Source organism: Acinonyx jubatus, chromosome A2, assembly GCF_027475565.1.
Source record: "Acinonyx jubatus isolate Ajub_Pintada_27869175 chromosome A2, VMU_Ajub_asm_v1.0, whole genome shotgun sequence".
NCBI lineage: Eukaryota > Metazoa > Chordata > Mammalia > Carnivora > Felidae > Acinonyx > Acinonyx jubatus.
Genome location: NC_069383.1, coordinates 144,921,511 through 144,942,310, shown reverse-complemented (window position 1 = coordinate 144,942,310; position 20,800 = coordinate 144,921,511). Strand labels below are relative to the sequence as shown.

The window sequence follows — 20,800 nt, the reverse complement described above, 5'->3', positions numbered from 1 at the left end:
GTGTGTGTGTGTGTGTGTGTGTGTGTGTGTATGTATTTTTTTTTCATTTTGTTTGTTCTTTTTTAAAAAACAAAGCCAAAAACCAAAATCAAAAACCCCAAGCCAAGACAAAAACCTTTGATGGTTTCAGTTCCATGGCAACAAGTAAAAAGATAAAACTCCAAGTCTACATATACAACCAATTATGAAACTGGTTTTAAACGAAGGAAACATATGCAAAAAAATCTCTGTGTATTTGATAAAATCAACTGAATATTAACAAAAACAAATTGAAATAGCTTATTAAAAGTGTCCTTATATAAAAATGGCCTTGTGATATACAGTAAAATGCAATAAAAATTATCATCCTTTGTTCCTCCCCTCCCGCCCCCAGTAACTAAAATGGCTACTGTTCCACAAAACTTTTTATGCTTCTATAAAAGAAACGTAATTGACGTGATTAAAGATTTTCTAGATTGTATGCTTGGCGAATGTTGAGGGTATCTCGGAGCATCAAATCCCGAAGGCGCCAGAGGGCATCTGCCATGGTGGTATGGGCCCCTTTACTTTTCAGCCAGTGAGAGGGCAGGCGGCTCTCCTGTTCTTTTGACAAATGGACATCGCGTCTTCGAGCTGAAAATTAAAATACACACGGAGAAATATAAGTAGGAATAAGGAAAAATATAAGTAGGTAACAATTCCCCCTCAGTCCTAAGGCCTGACAGATTTACTAAAGCATGTAACATTTAATATTTTTTAAAGATTTTTTTAAAGTTTAAAGTATATTTATTTTGAGGTGCACGCATGCTCCAGTGGGGGAGGCTCAGAGAGAAAGAATCCCAGGCCGGCTCTGTATTGTCAGTGCAGAGCCCAGCGCAGGGCTTGAACCCACGAACTAACTGTGAGACTGTGGCCTGGATGGAAACCAGGAGTTGGATGCTTAACCAGCTGCGTCACCCAGGTACCCCTAACACTTATTATTTATTAAATATTATGAATTTTAACCCTGCAGTGTATTTCCAAGCAAATGCCTATTATTTTATTAGGCATCTTGGTTTTTAGAAAACCACGTGCTTAGGTATGAGACTACCTAGCTAAGGATGTCTTATTATGCTATGTATTTTAGAAATTATCTAATTTATAATAATGACTTCACAAAAGAGCTGCACATATAACATAATTCTCTAAAAGGGAACACAAGAGTTGCACAAACACCTAAAAGATCTGATCACTACTATTTTGTTGTAGGCAGTCCTGATAATCAATTTCTTTAGTGTTAACAAAAATTCCTAAAAAGGTAAATGTGAGGAAAGGGAAAACATACTTCTGAAAGAAATCAAATTAGGTTTAGAAATGAAGAATGAGTAGGAACTTCCACATTTCTTCCCAGAAGCCAGGCACGTTATTTTAGTGGGTACTGAAAACCCACTTAGGAAGTCCTCTGAGCTAAATAAAGACTCAACAGGTTATCTGAAACATGTTTTCCAATATTCTTTTCTTTTTTAAAACTGAACTGAAGTTAATTTTTAATTTACCCAAGTGCATCTGTGCTGATGCTCAAATGCCTGAAAAACTGTTGAAAAAATTCAGAATATACTTAAAAAGACAGCAGTGATGCTTATGACAAAACAAAGTCTAGAAATTGAGCAAAAAACCCCCACCATCTTCGGTGTGTGATGTTCAAGATAAAATTTATTTTACTTATATACGAAAAGTGGATCTCTACCCCATGGCATAACACACCAATCACAGTGAGAGGACTTTGACGATGCACGGCTTTCACAAAGGCTTGTTGAGAAGGACTCTCCTTACCTGCCAGGGTTTGGTCCCACTTGCTAATGCTGTTGGACTCAGCACTGAGTCCTTCAATGTATTTCAGGTAGGCCTCTGAGTGGAGAAGCCGTTGTGTCTTCGGTGGGGGAGCCACAAACATGGGCGTTGTTGGCTGCTGTATGACAGGGGGGCCGGCTGGATGTGGGCCAGGATACGGAGGTGGTGCCTGCTGCCCTGGAGGCCCCAAAACTCCCACCTGAAAGAGCACAGGGCACATGGTGAGGGAAAAAATACTTGGCACATGCTCTAAGAAAGAGGATAACCTGAATTCTGTCAAGTCCTAGAAAATCCAGCTGGGAGGCTCACCTGCTGTCCGTATGGACTTCCGCCTGGCGCTGGAGTCCCTACCATAGGGGCCACTCCTTGGTTCATCACACCTATAATTAAGAACGCAATGGCACAGTTAGAGGTTCTGAGTTGAGATGGCTACTGAAAAACTACTGCCTGATAAGAAATGATGCCATTTATAATGCAAACCTATGGATCTCTGCCCTTGAATCTTTGTGGATAAGAACCCTAAGCCCCCAGAACAGGATGCGGCATTCAAATAGAAAGTTCACATTCTTTGGTTTTCTAGCTATTTTAAGTACAAAGGTAGTACAACTTGTCAGATGTACATTAATTATTCATGGCTTAGAAATGATTTGAACCCTGCATAAAATTCTAGTATTTCCCTAGGTAAACTATAGTCAGAATACACCTCTATTTTCAAGGTGTTTTTCTTCTGACAACACATTTTCCTGAAACTGGAGCCCAAGTTTCATTTTGGCAGTGATGGTGCTGCAGTCAGGCTCAGCAGCAGGCGGTGTGCTAGGACAGCAGGGACACAGGGGAGAGGCTGTGCAAGCGCACAGTTAAATGAGCTCTGTGGTGGCTGGAGGCACATCCTTGCGGTCCACTCACAGGCCCCCAGCACCCCTGGTTCTAACTGGAGTCACTAATACTGGCAGACAGGTCACTTCCATCTGGTAGAGCAGTACTTGGAAAAGGATCATCTGGAAGTAAATCAGCCTCGTTGCTATCACTTCAAATGCGAAAATGACAAAGGGAAAAAGAAAAGATTTCGTGGTCTTACTACATTTGCACTCTGTATGTTTATAAACTTTGTACTCTTTCTACATTTGTACTCTGTAAGTTTATAAACTTCCCAGTGATGATGCCTCACAAGCAACTTCTGTCCCACAGGTACTAGCTGATAAAGGTGAGATGTCCTAACTTTTGTGTCTGGGGCTGTTTTCATCTCAGGACTGTCCATTTATTATTCTCATAAAACATTGAAATAAGGAAGGGTTCCAGTTTGTTAAAAACTAACAAACTACAGTCAAACAAACCCGTTTAAACTTTTAAACAAATCCTGCTGGCTGCAAAGAAGGGTCAAAAGGAGCTCACCTCACATACTAGATTTTCTAGATTCAAAATGTTGCTATTTTGGCCAGGCAGCACCAGTACACTATTCTAAGGTTCTGAATTGCTAAATGCCACTTCAGGAAGTATTAGACATTTGTTAAAGAGAATGTGGTAGTACAAATAAGCTTTCTGTTTACAAAGTGGGGATTTTTATATTCCAGATCACCACAGCAGAATCCTGATGATTATTTGTGACTGGGTTAAGAGGCTGTGGTGGGTAAGCTGCTGCTCCAACATACTAACCCCTGTGCACCGCCCCCCTCCGGGACACTCACCCTCCTCAGATCCCACAACATGAGGGGCCTTCCTGAGCTGCCTTTCTCCTTTTCTGCAGGGGAGCACAGACAACTCAGCAATCCCCTCTGCTTCCTGTTTTCAAATGCCATGCAAAGGGGCAGCCAGTGAGAGCATGGGCTGAGTCAGCAGAGGAGCTCCCAGAGTCCTCCTCTCCTCCAAGCCCAAGCAGGTGTGTGCGTGCGTGTGTGTGGGCACTAAGAGTTCTTCCCTGTCTCCCCAACTAAAAGGTAAGTGTGTGCCTCCTTCAAATGCACTTTAAACACCCGAAGAAGTGGGGAAGGGGACACAGCTGTGCTCAACACCCACCAAAAGTTATCTGCTACTTAGAGGGTACTGGCCTCAGATGTGGCTCCCACTGAGTACCAAATGCACCCAGAAGTCAACTCCAACCTGGTCTGAGTCAGTCAGATAGGGTACCCTAAGTCAAGGTGAGAAGGTACAGAATTAAGGCCAATTCTACTTGCCACAGGGGCACACCCATCTTATGACTGACTTTTGCTGCAAGAGTAACTCCCACACAGGCCGCTACTTCTAAAATGAAGTACCACTGCCATAAACATTTCCTCTTCGGGTATATCTGAATCAAACACTTGTGTGGAGTTATGGCCATTCTCTAAGCAATACTCATAAGAGTGTGGCTGGAGGCTCTAGGCCAAGCCACCAGGTTCACTCACCCTGCCCACTGCTGGGTGTACCTCTGAAGCACTTCTGGAACTCTGTATAACCCAACACTGCTGGAGGCAAGTCTAACATTTCTACATTTTGTCATCTGGGCCAGGCCTTTAGCTGGTATTTTGGATAATGGCCCCAATGCTCTTCTAAGTTATCTTCAGGTCACATTCCCTCCAACTAGATTACAGCTAAAGGTCAGTTCTTTTGCATTTGATGGCAATCAATATGGGAACCTGCGATCTTCCTTTCACAATAAAGTAATATTTCAACTTACTATTTACAAAGTAAATCTGTAGCTAGTTCTGAACTCCATTTATATGCTTCTACATGAAATAAATTCTGAGCTTCTGCTGACAGATAAACCAGTGTCCACAGTTAGTATGGGAGGGCTATGCTGCTCTTTAAGGTCTTATGTCATACTTCTTAGGGGACTCATATACAGAAAACGTGTTCATTGCAAATTCGTTCCCTCCCTCCTTTTTGTTCCTAGAATGATTGGCTGAAGGATTTATTCACCATGATCAGTGACTCTGCAATCCCCTTAGAAGGGCTATTTGAGAAGCAGGAGATGGAGCAGGGATTCCATACAGAAGACCTTGTGAGAGAAGAATTGAATCAGAGGAAGAAGTGCCCTCAGGACCCAAAGTGCTTTCCTATGTGACTCAGAACTAGCCATTTGGGATATCGTTCACTGATAAAGAGGGCATGACCTTCCTAGGCTGTATTCGGTTTTCTGAGCACACGTCAAATTGTCTGAGTGGTATGAGAGTATGCCTTCTGCCCCCTGGTCTGCTGAGTCTGGTCTCTGCCATGTGTCCTCTGCTGCTGCTAGGGAGCCAGGTGCCCAAGGGCACAGGTGCTGAGCCGCCTGCTCAAATACACGGGACAGGCCCTGCTGCTGACATCCCTGGGATTCTCAGTGAGGAAAGGCCTGGCCACAGTGGGCAGCAGGTACCTCCGGGAACAACTGGCTGAGGGAGGAAAAAAGAGAATATGAAGATGAGATTAATGAGTGAAGGAGGATGAAGTTCTTACCCGGTGGTGGGATGCCCGGGAGGCCGGGCACACCTGGCGGAAGATGGTGGGGTGGAGGCCCCCCAGGGTGAAGTGGCTGCATGCTGCCCATGCTAACAAGGCCATCAACTGGGCCCTGCAAAGGTGGAAGGCCTGGCGGATAGCCACCCATCATGCCTTGAAGGACACAACAAATTTCAGACATGCATCATTAACATGCAACATGAGCGAAGTAATAACAAATCCCCCCCATGCACTACCAATGAATAAAGCGCCCTTAGTACTGTGTGAGATAACAGCAATTAGTGCAATTATTTTGTTGCAATAATGAACAAAATAAAAAGTTACAAATATGAAATCCAACACTTGTGGATGAATTAGTACTTAGTAGATTATTATTTGCAGTTATCTTCCCTGGGATAAATATGTTGCATGTTTTTAATTAAATAATAATAAAGAGGAGTTCCAGTAACAGCCTTCCCAAGGTCATGTTATTGCAAGCTGTTCAAACAGAGTGACCAGTTCTGCAACTGCGGTTCTAATTCAACAGACTAAACCCCATCACCCCACTCTGCCCACACTCTTACGCCTATCATGGGTGCACATGAGGGGACACTGGAATGGAGGGAAATGAGGCGCACAGCCCTGATCACAAAGCATGGTTCTCCAGCTTGGGGTGCGTGGGGGTGGAGGGGGGGAGTGGGCAAGAGCCTTTCAAGGCTTCCTCTTCCCTTCTAGCCCCACCACCACTTGGTAAAAATGGATCATGTTCAGGCTTGAGCTGGGGAACAGAGAAGAGCCATCACAATGGATGATGTTTCATCTTTAGATCTCTAAACATGTAAAACAAAGATAAAACCTAAACCCTCCCAAGCCAAGCTAAGCTAATCCCAGGTCACTCGGTAGCAGGCACGCAGACCTCAGAAGGAATGGCTGGAGAATCAGGCTCTGCTGATGTGAGAAAATGCCAATTGTCATTACTGTCTCCAAGTTCACAAATGCCCTCACATAAACCTTCAGTTAACAGGGAACATTTTAAATGAGGTACAGACTTTCTGTGAACAGAGGCCTTTATTCCTTTATTTTCAAAGCGTATCTTCATAACACAAAATATTTTCTGCTGGCTAGGGAAGAGTTTCAGGAAACCAGTATTTTTGGCAAAAGGAGTGAAAGAAAGAAAATAATTTCAAAATGTCAAAAACTCACCTATCAAAAGAACTTTAAAGCCACACGACATTTTTTTTGAGCAAGAAAAACAACTTAACTCTTCTGGGATTTGAAATGATCACAATAAACAAAACATAAGGCTCCCCCCAGAATGCAGTCACCTTTGGTCCCAGCTTCCTGCACGAAGGGAAGCTTGAGGGACGGGTGCCAAACCTCATTTTTACAAAACACTCTTTGTAGGAGGACCCTGGGAAACAGTGGAAAACTCCAGATTCTAAGGACTTTACTCTTTGACTTTCCCATAAGGATTATTGAAAGGTATCTATTGATAAAAGTTTAGTCTTTTGAAGCTATAACATTACTGAAAATTCTGAGATTGGTTCAGCCTGCTTCATTAGTCATATCTAAGCTGACTGAAAAACTTAAAATCACACACACCAATAAAGCGAATTCTAAATAGTACCTCTATACATGAAATAGGATTATGAGTTTCATGGTTTTTAAAATGAGAGTTCAGAGAGTAAAAAGTACTTTTGAACAGATACCATCATCTTAAACAAAACTGCCAAACTGCCTTTTAACCACACCACCAGCTCCAGCTCTTATGGGTAAATAGGTGGGAGTTTAAGGACATTAGGAGGCTTTGCTTTCAATTACAAAAGCCCATCTGAACGCAGCCTTCACGGGCTGTGGTTGAAGAAAAGTATTAAGAACTGAAAGCCATGACACTTGTCTTCATTAAACTGTACTTTGGCACTTATTATCCCAGTCACATGTGTTCAAATGAGCTTTAATGCTTGTAAGCAAAGCTGGTCTCAGACAGCAACAAGGCTAAGACTTAGGCCCTAAGCAATCTGTAAACCCAAGAAAAATCACCCTGTCAGCTGCAAAGTTCCCACTGTGGACCAAAGACTGGTGACTGTACAGGATGCTTGCTTGCCCTTCACTCCCATGGCCTGGAATCTGGGCAGCACATGCTTAATAATGTGAAGGGGTTCCCCCCCGCCGCCACTCCTTGCCCCTCAGAGCGCTATGATGGTATTCCCCAACAGGGAGCTAAAATGCTGCAGCTGCTGTGTTTTAATAGTTTTAGCTGTTTGAATTCATTTTGTTAACGTGTCCCTGGGCTTTTTAGTCAAGGGCACAGTGCTACAGTATCACATATCAAACGCAACAAAACAGGATGTCAACGAGGGAATTCTAACTTTCAAAAGTCCCCATGTTCAAGGCCTGATTTCTAAAACCCTCTGGAATCCCGTTAACCAAAATGGGCCATGGAATAGAGCAGGCGATTATGAGATTTGTTAGATCAACGTCAGTTACACTGAGAGTACTGAAAAGCCATGATTCAGATGTGCTCTGGCGAGTGCAACTGCTGAGTTGAGCGACAGTGCATTTGAGAACTTGCCATCACAAAAGGTAGGAGCGACAATGAAAAAGTTATCCTACGCTACTCTTCCTTGAAAAGCAAATACAAAAAAGCAAAAACAAAAACAGCATCCCAATGAGCCTGCCTTGAACAACACTGTCTTGGACTCCCTGCGAAAAGAAGTCAGACCGCTTGCTTCAGAAGACACTCAGGTGGCGTGTATGGACCTCACCAGGCTTAGGGAGATCACGAAGGAAGGACCCGAGAAGTGATCTACGGGCTTCTCGTTGGAGACACATCAGACAAGGATATTCAATTCAAGAATAGCCAAATTTGCCATGGCTACCAGAACCAGAGACAACACACACAAGCAAACCACATTCATCATTTTCTTTTCTTTTTTTTTTACAAATATGTGACTGGGATACTAACAGAAAATGCAGTTTAATGTAATTAAATAGAAAAGCATTACAGAGTGGGCACAATGAATTGAATAAGGACTTTGTACTCCACTTAGCAGTCATGCACATTAGTGACCAAGAAAGGATTTAGAATTCACTGTCAAAAATCCTTTTAAATGGTCAGTCTTTTAAGGATGGCTGCAGCAGAACAAGGCAAACTGAACCCTGGAATGAGACGGGAAAATCGGTATCACCTAAGTGCTTAGTTTCGTGTTTTCTCTCGGGAGCCCCTCCAGAACAGAATTCAGGGTCTGTTTAGGTTTTCTGCTATAGGGCTCTATATCCAGAGCAGTCTGGGGTGGAGAGTATCGCCAGACCATGCCCACAGCCAGGCTAGAGCTGCTCCCTACTAATTCCCAGGGCTGGGCCCAGGGCCCATTTCTGGGGCAGAGGGGAGGCATTGCCCATATGGGAAAGGCGACAGAAGGACGACATGGACGACTGGAAACTTTGACTCTGCCATGAGAAAAGCCTAGAGATTGTGGCCTACTCCTCATTGGAGAAAAAAAAAAATGAAGGAATTTCTTAAAGTGGAAAAAAATGGTCTTAGCTCCTGTTTTTACCTGCAACAGGTGTCAACTGCTGATTGAGCATCCCCATTGGTGTTGGTGGTGGCACCACCCCCATGAGAGCCCCCACAGGGGTGCCTGCTCGGGGAGAAGCACTCGGCTGCTGTTGCTGTGCTGCTCGCTCTCTCTCCTGCTGCTCAGCAACTTTAGCTGCCCGCTCTGTAAAGGCATTTCAGATTTTCAATTCTGTTTTTAACCCAGGAATTCAAAATACCATCCATTGCATTCAACAGGACTAGTAAAAACACAGGCAACAGTTCTGTCTCAACGGAAGGAACAGTAGATGACTAGTCTCAACACAGGAGGAGTCGGGCCGATTTCACTTGGTAACCTAGCGTCCAGCTTTCCTATCCCATCTTGAGAACTGGTCTGCAAAGATTTCAAGAATGTTAAGACTGCAACACACATTCAGAAAGCACAGGTTTTATTTAAACACGTCACCAGCGTAACCAACGTGGTTAATCTCACAAGGCACCCTGAAGATGAGAAGCGCTACCATTATTCTAGTATTAATAGCATTATAAATTATTTATAATTTCAACATGAAGCAATTCCATGGCCCATTATAATTTTTGGCACAATTGTTACTTACACTATTTTCCTGATTCCTTGCACCCAATTTTACTACGATTTGAGGACTCTTGTCATTAGTGTCATGGGGTTTAGCAGCTGAAGAAAATTAACTCTGTAAGGGAAAAGTAGCTTACTGCCTCCTTCACAAGGTTTTAGGGAAAATAAAACACTACTTTCTACATCCTAATGAAGCAAAGAGGTCATGTTTAATAAACCCTGAGGGGAAAAAATGCATGATACTCCAGGCTACAGTCATCAGAAGCAGGGAATATATATACACATATGAAACAATGGACAATGTACTGACAGAACCAGGTTTCCTGAGGCTGAGCAGTTCAATACTGACCATAGATCATCCTAAATCAGCTAAAGTTCCAAGAAATCACTCTTCTTTCATCCAAAATACAAGAGGAGCATTTGCTTGTGCCAGTTCTGGGCTGTGGAGCACCGCTTGCTGTACCCTTTTCTCCTTCGAGCTGCTCTGTCCTACCCCTCCATAGCCAGTAGCCCCAACAATCACATTCCCAGTCTTTTTGGGAGCTAGCAGGCTGGACCCTTACTAGAAAAGTCTAGAAATGTGTTCCAAAAGCTGTCACAATACAGGGATTGTTTTGCTTCACTATTCATAAACGGGAAATCTTCCCCACTCCTCACATGGGCAAGCTGAGGCTGGGAGATAGGTAGTAACTTGTCCAAGGACACAGAGAGAACCAGCAACATGTAGCCCTGACTTATGATAGCACATTCCACTGCCACACATTAACCCTCCAACATGGAATTCAAAAGGCTACTGTTGGCTGATCTAAGGAGTGGAAAATAGCTCAAGATCACATGGCTTTAAAGAGAATCAAGAAGCAACAGCTCCAGTCCTCCATGAGCATAAGAATGTGAAAGTCAAGCAAGTCAGAGCTTCCTTGCTGTGAGAGTTGCCTGTATGGGCCTGTCATCACTCATTAACACTGTCTCAGTTTATAGATCTCTGTACAATGAACGTGAGGGACAAAGGCCATTGGAACAACCCATTTCCTTGTGCCAGCAGTAAAAAAAACAAAACAAAACAAAACCACTGAATGACCTAGACCCCCACATTAAATTCTAGTATTTTCATTACACAAATGACACAGTAAAATGGGAGAGCAAAAAAATGAAGTTGAAAAAAGAAAAATTCAGGCCTGTGGATCGAATATTGGACTGGCTACCTGTTGGCTCCTTCTGGGAAGAGCCCAACGGGCTGCGTTGGAAAAGACGACTGTTAAATGAAACTAGCCCAACTCCAAATTTTGGGTTTTGAGTTCAAACCCACACTGGGTTTTGGTCCAAACACCACAAGTTCAGATTTTGTGTCTCAGGCAGACACTGCTGAGTCATACCCAGCTCATCCTCACTTGGTTTTCCCATTTCAGACTCCCATTTGAATTTAGGAGACTCTCCTGGAAGCCCTCCTTTGCCCCTCTCTCCAGCCCTGCTCCAGCGTTTGTACTTTTACATCCAGCACATTTGTCTCTCTTGTTCACACTCTAAATAACCAGCCACATGTGACTGGCTTCATCTGCCCTAGACTGGGCTTTACATTCACATGAGCTTCGTCTCCACTATTCCTCCAATGGAGTGATATTTGGTCTTAACTTTCAGTAAGGTCAAATACCAAAGAAAAGTTCGAGGTTTTTATGGAATTGACTAGGGTTTCTTAAAGAGTGTTCTGCAAAATATTTGTTCTTTATGATACTAGAAAGCATTATATGAATACTTGATCAAGTTTCAGAAAATGCCAGGTGACAAAACACAGGTGTTTATGGTAGGTCTTAAAGACTTTACTATGGGAATATGCACTATAAGTTGCCAAGAGTGGAAGTGTTTGGAATGCTTCTCAAACTGGTTTTGCCACAAAGGTTTTTCTGTCTGAGCATCTTGTAGGATTAGAATTCTGCAGAAGATGTTTGGGGAAGCCTGTCAGATAATTTTACAATTATCAATCAACTGATATAAATGAAAAGACTAAAATCTTTTTTTTTAGAAAAATTTCTTAGGAAATACCATACATTTTAATAAAGGAGGCAAGCTTAACAATTAATTTCTTTATTCTTGCTGGAAAATAGCAGATTTAGACCCAGCCAAGAAGAGTAATGGTTGATCACAGTGGTGAACCATAGAGAGACAGCTCTAAGCTGGCAAAATGAACAATATATACAATTCCAAATGGAAAAAAATATAGCTCCAAGGCAAGAGTCCTGCCTAATCTAATGTTCACTACTCATTTATTAAAGGTATGTCTGACATTTAAAAAAAACAATACCTGCCCCCGCCCCCCCAATATCGCTCAGGTATTTGTCCCTAAAGGCTAATTAAGAACCACCAAATCTTTAAATGATAGCTCATGGCCCCAAATAACTTAATTACAGAGTAAAAGGAAAATGAAGGCAGGTGAACTTTATCAGGGACTCCAAGTGCCTTAAAAGTAGCTATGACTGCAGACATAGCACAGGCCAAGACTGGCCTAGGAAACCAAGCGCTTTCAGCCAAGCCTCAGCCTGGAGCTTAAATATGTGGCTTATCGAGAGCCATAATAGATCCTGATTTTGAATGTTCCCTTTTGGATGAATTTTAACCAAAATTCTACTTAACATTCTTATATAATCATTCCCCAGCTCAACACACGTATGCTTATAAGACTCAACAAAAGAAGAAAACCATGCAATTTTTAATAGCAAAATATTTGAGAAATTTTTTTAGGGGAAAAAAAAAAAACCCACCAGGACCAAAGGCCAAGTCAGGGGCAGTGCTTGCTCAGTCAGGACAAGGCTGGCATTTAAACTGTTGGCTGGGAGCCATTTGAGACAGTCCCCAACACACAGTTCATGTGCAAGAGGTAAGAACAAGAGAGTAAAACCTGTCTATGCACGTGCATTCCTGAAAACACCCCCTTGTTTAGAAAGCTGAGATAGTTGCACCTAGTCTCTATTTACCTTCATATTCTGCTTTCTTGGCTGTCTCAAGGTTTCTCCATTCTGTCCCCACCAGTCGGCTGAGCTCCCCAAAAGAGTAGTCTGGATGCTGGGCCTTAATCACAGCTCTCATCTCACTGCTGAACAGGATGTAGCCACTCATGTTGATTTTCCGTTTGGAGCCTTCCTTCTTTGCACTGCCTTTGGCAGACTTTGGGGTAGACTGTAAGACAGAAAGCTCTTATAGTGCATCAGAACACTGCATCTGGTCAACTGCTCAAAGTTTCTGGAAGCCAGGAACATGTGATTCAATAGTTATTATTATTTTGCAGACACGTTTAGTTTATAGCTGGTCATTTTCTTGGTCAAAACAGTTCTTCCTTGCCTCTTACCATTTAAGAAATAAATGAAAGTTTCTGAATTCCATGACTGTAATCTGTAATGGTGACCTCACAATTATGTCTTGGGAAAATTCTGAATGAGAAAAAAATACCACCAGGGATCACCTCGACCCAGATAAGGGCCTGAAGGAGGAGAGACGAGAAAGATATGGGCAGGAAAGGCTAAAGTCACAGGGCGATGCTGCTCCTCACTGCTCACCTTCAACACAAGGTAGGCAGAGCTTTCTAACTTAACATGCCATTAAAAATAGCTATCTATGCAAAGTTTAAAATGGTATGAAATTTAAAATTCTTTGTGGCATCAAGAAAGAAAAAAAATTTGTTCCTTCCTGCATAATTCTAGGTTGAAGCTCACATATGTGAGGGCTGGGTATCTCCTTCCTTCGGCTTGAGTGTGCTATGAACCAAAGCTGAGAGAAAGACAAGTAACAGGAACTTGTCACCATCACCTGTGGGGGTGTGTAGGGCATGAGATCCAGCTCACTGGCCAGTGGGGTCTGAAGCTGAGGCAGAGAAGGAGGTTCAATGACCTCACTATCTTCTTCCCCCATCTCTTCAATATCATCATCTCCACCTTCTAACTCAGCAAATTTAGCTTCTAGCAACTGGATCTTCTTTTCCAACAGAGGTGAGGGCTCCTTCTGAGGAACTATTGGTTTTCTAAAAGCAGTGAAATTAAAAAAAAAGAAAACAATCACCAAATACCACTCCAGGATTGGTCAGAAAGCAATGCTCTGCCTTAATATTTAGAAAAGACTTCCTGCAATCTGCAATGTATGTTCTAAGTCAGCAAAGGAAAGAATTTAAATGGGTATTTATAAAGTCACCCCTATTTATAGACGTTTGTTTTTCAAAGAATTCTGCTGAAAATCCACCCAAAATCCACAAAACTGGATCCAAAGTTGAGATCTAGTTGCCTATATAATACAGTGAAGAGAATTTTCATACTGTGGAACTAGGCAAGATCTCTTAATAGATAGGCTATAAACCAGAATGAAGGATTTCTGCCTCCAAATTACAATTACTAGAGTCTATGCCAAGGGCAGTTGTTACATCTCGACAATGAGGATTTTCCTTTAATTTTTAGCTGAATTAATATTTTCTATTTGAAATGTACATAGCTCTAGTTTAAGAATAAGAAAAACAAAAAACCACCATGGGCTATACTATTTGGGTATCAATTTTCCTATTGGGAGTTGAAGTTTTTCAAGCTTTACCTGAAGTAATAAATTTCATCATCTACCACTTTAGCAGACAGCGAAAACCTCTTCAGTCCTTTGAATTTCTTCATCTGCTTGTCACTCTCGTTGTAGCGGCTCTCACAAAGCAGAATGTCATTTTCTGGTATTTCAGTTGGTCTGCAGGAGAGGAAGTCCTTGAATGACAACACAGCGCACTTTCCTGAAAGGCAAATTGGAGGGAAATTAAAGGAGTAAATTGTGGTCATAGCTAACAATCATTTTAAAATTTTGTTATTTTTGAATGAATATGTTCGCATGACTCAAAAGTCAGAAGATTTAAAAGGTGTACACAGGCATAAAAATAGACACACAGATCAACAGAATAGAGTTACAAGTCTAGAAACAAACCCACACAGTTGGGTTTTTACAAGCAACTGATTTTTTTTTTTTAATGTTTATTTTTGAGAGAGAGAGGTGGGGAGGGGGAGTGCACGAGTATGAGCAGAAAAGGGGCAGAGAGAGAGGGAGACAGAGGATCCAAAGCAGGCTCTGCTCTGTCAGCTCAGGGCCTGATGTGGAGCTTGAGCTCACAAACCATGAAAGATCATGACCTAAGCTGAAGTTGGATGCTTAACCGACTGAGACACCTAGGCACTGCCTACAAGAAACTGATTTTTTACAAGGGCGCCAAGACAATTTTTTTTTTTGTTTTTAATGTTTGTTTAGTTTTGAGAGGCTGCAGGCCCTAGGCTCTGATCTGTCAGCAGAGCCCGATGCGGGGCTCAAACCCATGAACCATGAGATCATGACCTGAGCCGAAGTTGGACGCTTAACTGACTGAGGCGCCCAGGTACCCCAAGGGTGCCAAGACAATTTGATGGGGAGAAAAGAGTCATGTTAACACTGGCACAAGTGAATTTTCACATGCAGAAGAGTGGACTCTGAACCTTACCTCACACCATATGCAAAATGTAACTTCAAAATGGATCAAAGCCCCAAACATAAGAGCTCCAACTCTTAGAAGAAAATATAGGTGTAAATCTTTATGACCTTCTATTAGGCAGATGTGACATCAAAATCACAAGCAAGCAAAGAAAATAAACCGGACTTCATCGAAATGAAAACCTTTTGTGCTTCAGAGCCCACTATCAAGAAAGTGAAAAGGCAACCCACAAAAGAAAATATGTGTAAATCGTGTCTCTGGTATAAGTCTAATACCCAGAACATACAAAGAACTCCTACAGCTCAACAATAACCAGACAAATAACCTAATTAAAAAACAGGCAAAGGATCTGAAGAGACATTTCCCCATAAACCCACAAAAAAATGAAAATAACAAGTGTGGGCAAGGATGTGGAGAAATTGGAATCCTTACGCATTGCTGATGGGACTGTAAACGGCTACAACTTCTGTGGAAAACTGCATGGCAGTTTCTCAAAAAGTTAAACAGGGCTGCTGTATGATCCAGCAATTCTACTTCTAGGTAAATACCCAAAAGAACTGAAAGCAAGAACTCAATTAGATACTCATACACCAATGTTCACAGCAGCATTATTCACAACAGCCAAAAGGTAGAAACTACCCAAATGTCCATCTTCAGATGAGTGAATAAACAAAATGTTATGTATACATCAATGGAATATTATTCAGCCATAAAAGGGAATAAAATTCTGATAATGCTGCACCATGGATGAACCTTGAAACATCATGCTAAGCAAAAAAAGCCAGACACAAAAAGGCAAACAGCACATCATTTCACTATTATGAGGTACCTAGAATAGACAAAAATCATAGAGACAGAAAGTAGAACAGATATTACCAAGTACTGGGAGCAGTGAGTAGTTACAGCTTGTCGGGTAGCAAGTTTCTACTTGGGAAGGTGACAAGTTCTAGAAATGAATAGTGACGGTTGCACAATATTGTCATGGGACTTAAGGTCAATGAATTGTACACTTAGAAATGATTAAAAAACTCCATTTTGTGTTATGTATTTTACAATTAAAAAATGGTAGCATATCACTTACATTATTTTACAACTAAATTTTGTTGTAAAATAATGTATCTTGAGGATCACTGCTGGTGTTAACATATTTATTGAACTAATTCCCTATTGATGGACATTTAGGCTATTTCCAATTTTTTGCTCTCCCACTGAAACAAATAATGCTGATATAAATAATTTAACACATATATCAATTTGTACATGTGTGAGTATATCTGAGGTACAAACTTCTAAAAGTATACAACCTGGGTCAAAGGTATGGGCACTGTAATTTTTACAGGTATAATCAAATTACCTTCCATAAAAGTTGTGCTAATTCATAAACCCACCACAAAGTAGGTAAATGCCACTTCCCTATGTTCTTGTCAACTAGTTAATACTGGAAATTTTGACAATCTGGTAGGTAATTAAAATAAAGAAAAAGAACATCTGGGTACATTTATTTCTCTAATGGCTGAGGTTGGGCATATTTTCATTTAAGAAACACTGGTAACTTCTGTCTATTCTTATCCTTTGCCCATTTTTCTGTTCAGTGTTATGTTTTCTATTTTTTATTTTTATTTTGACAGAAAGAGTGGGCATGAGCGGGGGAGAAGGACGGGGGTGGGGGGGAGAGAGAGAGAGAGAGAGAGAGAGATTGATTGATTGATTCCCAAGCAGGCTCCATGCTCAGTGCAGATCTTAATGCGGGGCTCGATCCTATGACCCTGGGATCATGACCTGAGCTGAAAAGCTGAAATCAAGAGTTGGATGCTCGAGAGACTGAGCCACCCAGGTGCCCCATGTTGATTTTTTTCTAAAGGTTTTATAGAAGTTCTTCATATGTGAAGGAAATTTGATCTTTATGTATTACATACATTGCAAGTATTTTCCTAAAAGTTGTCATTTATCTTTGTTTCTGCCTGTTTTGGTTATGCGAACATTTTCAACTTTTACATAGTCCAATTTATCCCTGTTTTTCTGTATGGGTTCTAGGTTTATGCCAAAGGTTATCAAAATTTCTTTCTCATCATTTCTTTTGGTATCTTTGCTGTTTCACTTTATGTTCATTTAAACCTGTAATTCATCTGGAAATTTATTCTGCAGTTGATGTGAGGGATGAATACAAGTTTATTTTTTCCAAATGTCTATGCTCTTTCCAAATACCACTTAACAGAAAAATCCATCTTTTCCCCCTTACCTGGGATGTCACCTTTATCATAAGTTAATTTATATTTGATTCTACTGCTAAACTTTCTATTCTGTTCAAAGAATCTGTGTATTTATATCATATAAATAATTTTAATGATATTTTAATATCTGATCAGGACAGACCCTCACCCCCTATTATACTTTTCATATTTTCCTGATTTTTGCTTCTCTTTGAGATTTTTTTTTTAAGTTTATTTATTTGGGGGGTGGGGCAGAGAGAGAAAGAATTCCAAGCATGCTTTGCACTATCAGTGTGGAGCCGGAAATAGGGCTTGACCTGAGCCAAAATCAAGAGTCAATGCTTAACCAACTGAGCCACCCAGGCACCCCATTATTTTAAACATCAGTTTATTTAAGTCCCAAATTCCTCACAAGAAAATTCCCATTGGTACATATACTGGAACCACATTAAAGATTAACTTAGGGAGAATGAACATCTCTATGATGTTGAGACTTCTCATTCAAGTACACGGTATGCTTTTCAATTTGTTCAAGCACTCCCTTTTAAATGCATTAAAAGCAGCATTTAAAAACTTTCTTTATACAGATGTGGCATGTATCTTGTTAAATTTATCCCAACGTGTTTTATCTTTTTATTATTATTCAATCCCTTAAGGCAGTTGCTTTGTTATCCATGTTATACTCAAACTTACCTTCCTTCTCTTTTTAATTTTTTTAAACTATTTTTTTTTCAAATGTTTATTTATTTTTGAGACAGAGAGAGATGGAGCATGAGTTGGGGAGGGGCAGAGAGAGAGGGAGACACAGAATCCGAAGCAGGCTCCAGGCTCTGAGCTGTCAGCACAGAGCCGGAGGCAGGGCTCGAACCCACAGACCGTGAGATCATGACCTGAGCTGAAGTCGGACGCCTAACCAACTGAGCCGCCCAGGTGCCCCTAATTTAATATTTTTATGTTTATTTTTGAGAGAGAGAAAGACAGAGCATGAGCAGGGAAGGGGAGGAGAAAGACACAGATCCAAAGCAGGCTCCAGGCTCTGAGCTGTCAGTACAGATCCTGACGCGGGGTTCAAACTCATGGACTGTGAGATCATGACCTGAGCTGAAGTCAGACACTTAACCAAATGAGCCACCCAGGTACACCACATTTTTTCTTCTTCTAAACGTTAATTTATTTTGAAAGAGAGAGTGTGAAGGGGAGGGCAGAGAGAGACAGAGAGAGAGAGAATCCCAAGCAGGTTCTAGACTGTCAGTGCAGAGCCCCATGTGGGGCTCGATCTCACAACTGTGAGATCATGACCTGAACAGAAATCAAGAGTCAGATGTTTAACCAACTGAGCCACCTGTGAACCCCCCATCTTCTCCTATTATGGAGTAATTCCTAGTTGGTCCTCCTGAATTATCACCTCACTGTAGATTTTGTTTCTTACTTTTAACTATGCTGGCTAGTACCTCCACAACACAGTTAAATAACAATGATAAGAACACCCTGATTTTGCTCTTGACTTTAACAGGAGTGTTCATAGCTAATAACTTATTAAACATTTACATGCAAAATAGCTAAAACATGGAAAAACAGGTCAGAAACATTTTAGAAGCTGAAAATAGCTATAATTATTATCACTGCCTCTGACTTACAGCACTTGACTTACATAATCCAAAGCCTTTTCAATTCAGAGGAGGCATAGTTACCATTTTCCATATTTCACAGAAGGAAAAAGATTTGGAAAAGGTAAGAATTGTGCTCATAGCTAAAGAGTAAAATTGACTGGTAGCCCTGGAATGGATGTGGTCTCTCTGTGCCCTGACCTGGGCTTCCTCCCAGGCCTTCAGAAGACATGGAAAAGATAAAAGCTTAGAAAGCTTCATTAAAAAAAAATTTTTTTAAATGTTTTATTTTATATTTCAGAGAGAGAGAGAGAGAGAGAGAGAGAGAGAGAAAGAGAATGAGCAAGGGAGGGACAGAGAGACATGGAGACACAGAATCTAAAGCAGGCTCCAGGCTCCCAGCTGCCAGCACAGAGCCCAATGGGGCTCAAACTACTGAACCGCGAGATCATGACCTGAGCCGAAGTCGGACTCTCAACCGACTGAGCCACCAAGGTGCCCCAGGAAGCTTCATTCAACAAAGCATACAAAACTGATAAAAACCTGCTGGATTCTGACTGGAACTACAATGAATTAGATAGATCGATATGGAAGAAAATGACTTCTTTTAATACTGAACTTTTGGAGCGCCCAGGGTGGCTCAGTGGGTTAAGCATTTGACTTTGGCTCAGGTCATGATACCATGGTTTGTGAGTTCAAGCCCTGCGTCGGGCTCTGTGCTGAAAGCTTGGAGCCTGGAGCCTGCTTTGGATTCTGTGTCTCCCCCGTCTCTGCTCCTTCCCTGTTCATGCCTGGTCTCTTTCAAAAATAAATAAACATTATAAAAATAATTTATAATACTGAACTTACAGCTATACACATGATGAATCACTTCATTAATTTAGGTCTTTTTTGATTTCATTCAATCATTTCCTCAGAGGGTTGTGTGTGTGTGTGTGTGTGTGTGTGTGTGTGTGTAGAAGTCTTATACATCTTTTTTTAAATTTTTTCTTTTTTTTAATGTTTATTTTTGAGAGTGAGAGAGCGCAAATGGGAGAGGGGCAGAAAGAGAGGGAGACTATATCCATAGTCTTATACAACTTTTTAAAATATTTATTCCTAGGTATGTAACATAAGTGGTGTATTTTTAAACTTCAACTTTCTGTTCATTGACCACAAATAAAAGTATAGATAATCTTGGTATTTTCATTTATTAATTCTAAATGTTTGAGAGAGAGAGACTGCACATGAGTGGGAGAGGGGCAGAAAGGGAGAGAGAGAGAACCCGAAGCAGATCATGACCTGAGCCAAAACCAAGAGTCGGATGTTTAATCAACTGAGCCACCCAGGCACCTCTCATTTATTAATTCTAATAGTTTATCCAAATACCTTTTCAATTTTCTATGTACCTAATAATCTCTTTGCAAAACCTAATTCTTTTAATTTTTCCTAATTTTTAAAAACCTTTTAATTTTCTTACCTTAGTAAGAACAGTTTTTCAATTAATGCAGCATTAAAAAAACCTACTATGAAGAAAACAGAACTGGCAAATAAATTAGGAATTGACATGTTTCAGAAACCCAGGTTCCTGGAAATTTTATGATCCAAGTGCCTAGGCTGGAGGCACTTTCTGTCAGGTGTGGCCATGTTCATTCCTAAAAGCAACTTCTCTGTGGCTGTCTGATTACTATTTAAGTTACTGAAGGCAATGAACAAAAAGCATTAGTTAGCAAAACAGTACTGTCTCCTGAGTGAAATATGCCCATCAGGTCTACATTACAGAAGATGAGAAATGCACAAGCCGGGCTGAAATCCCATTTTGTGACCACTAGATCCATTTCCTTTTGGGAAATGCATCATCTCAAGATGAAGTAACCATACATCTCACTGCTTTCCTGGTATCCTGCCTAATAATACTAGCACCTCTTTTCACTCTCAAAAGCGTTCCAAACACCAGTACAGAAGTAGAAGTGAAAAGACCCAGGTTTTAGTTTTGGCCATGTATTGGGACAGTAACTTCAATTTTCTGAGAATGACAGCATCTTTAGTACGGGGTCATGGTGAGAAATAAGTGAGAGCCTGGATATGTGGTTTATAAACTACAGAGTGCAACAAATTCTACTAAGCGTCTATAAAAAGGAATTACTCCAAATGATGTTTGGCTGTTTTCCAGAGTTCTAATAATGTCGATTCTGA

At 41.1% G+C, this 20,800-nt stretch overlaps 1 protein-coding gene across 42 annotated transcripts in view; it reads right to left on the bottom strand.

Moving 5' to 3' along the window:
- Positions 1-210: 210 nt before the first annotated feature.
- The window catches only part of PBRM1 (polybromo 1), a 112,560-nt gene continuing 91,970 nt past the window's right edge, over positions 211-20,800 (bottom strand). For 17 of the 42 annotated variants that reach the window (XM_027038914.2, XM_053219229.1, XM_027038908.2 and 14 more), the window contains 8 exons: positions 13,902-14,085; positions 13,134-13,344; positions 12,305-12,506; positions 8,763-8,927; positions 5,224-5,379; positions 2,119-2,189; positions 1,792-2,008; positions 211-612 (listed from right to left, as the gene is read on the bottom strand). In XM_027038914.2, coding sequence (XP_026894715.1) covers positions 440-612; positions 1,792-2,008; positions 2,119-2,189; positions 5,224-5,379; positions 8,763-8,927; positions 12,305-12,506; positions 13,134-13,344; positions 13,902-14,085 — 1,379 coding nt within the window. In that variant the 3' untranslated portion in view covers positions 211-439. The remainder of the gene's footprint in view (positions 613-1,791; positions 2,009-2,118; positions 2,190-5,223; positions 5,380-8,762; positions 8,928-12,304; positions 12,507-13,133; positions 13,345-13,901; positions 14,086-20,800) is intronic. The other 25 variants (XM_053219256.1, XM_053219262.1, XM_053219257.1 and 22 more) reach the window with 3 other exon arrangements.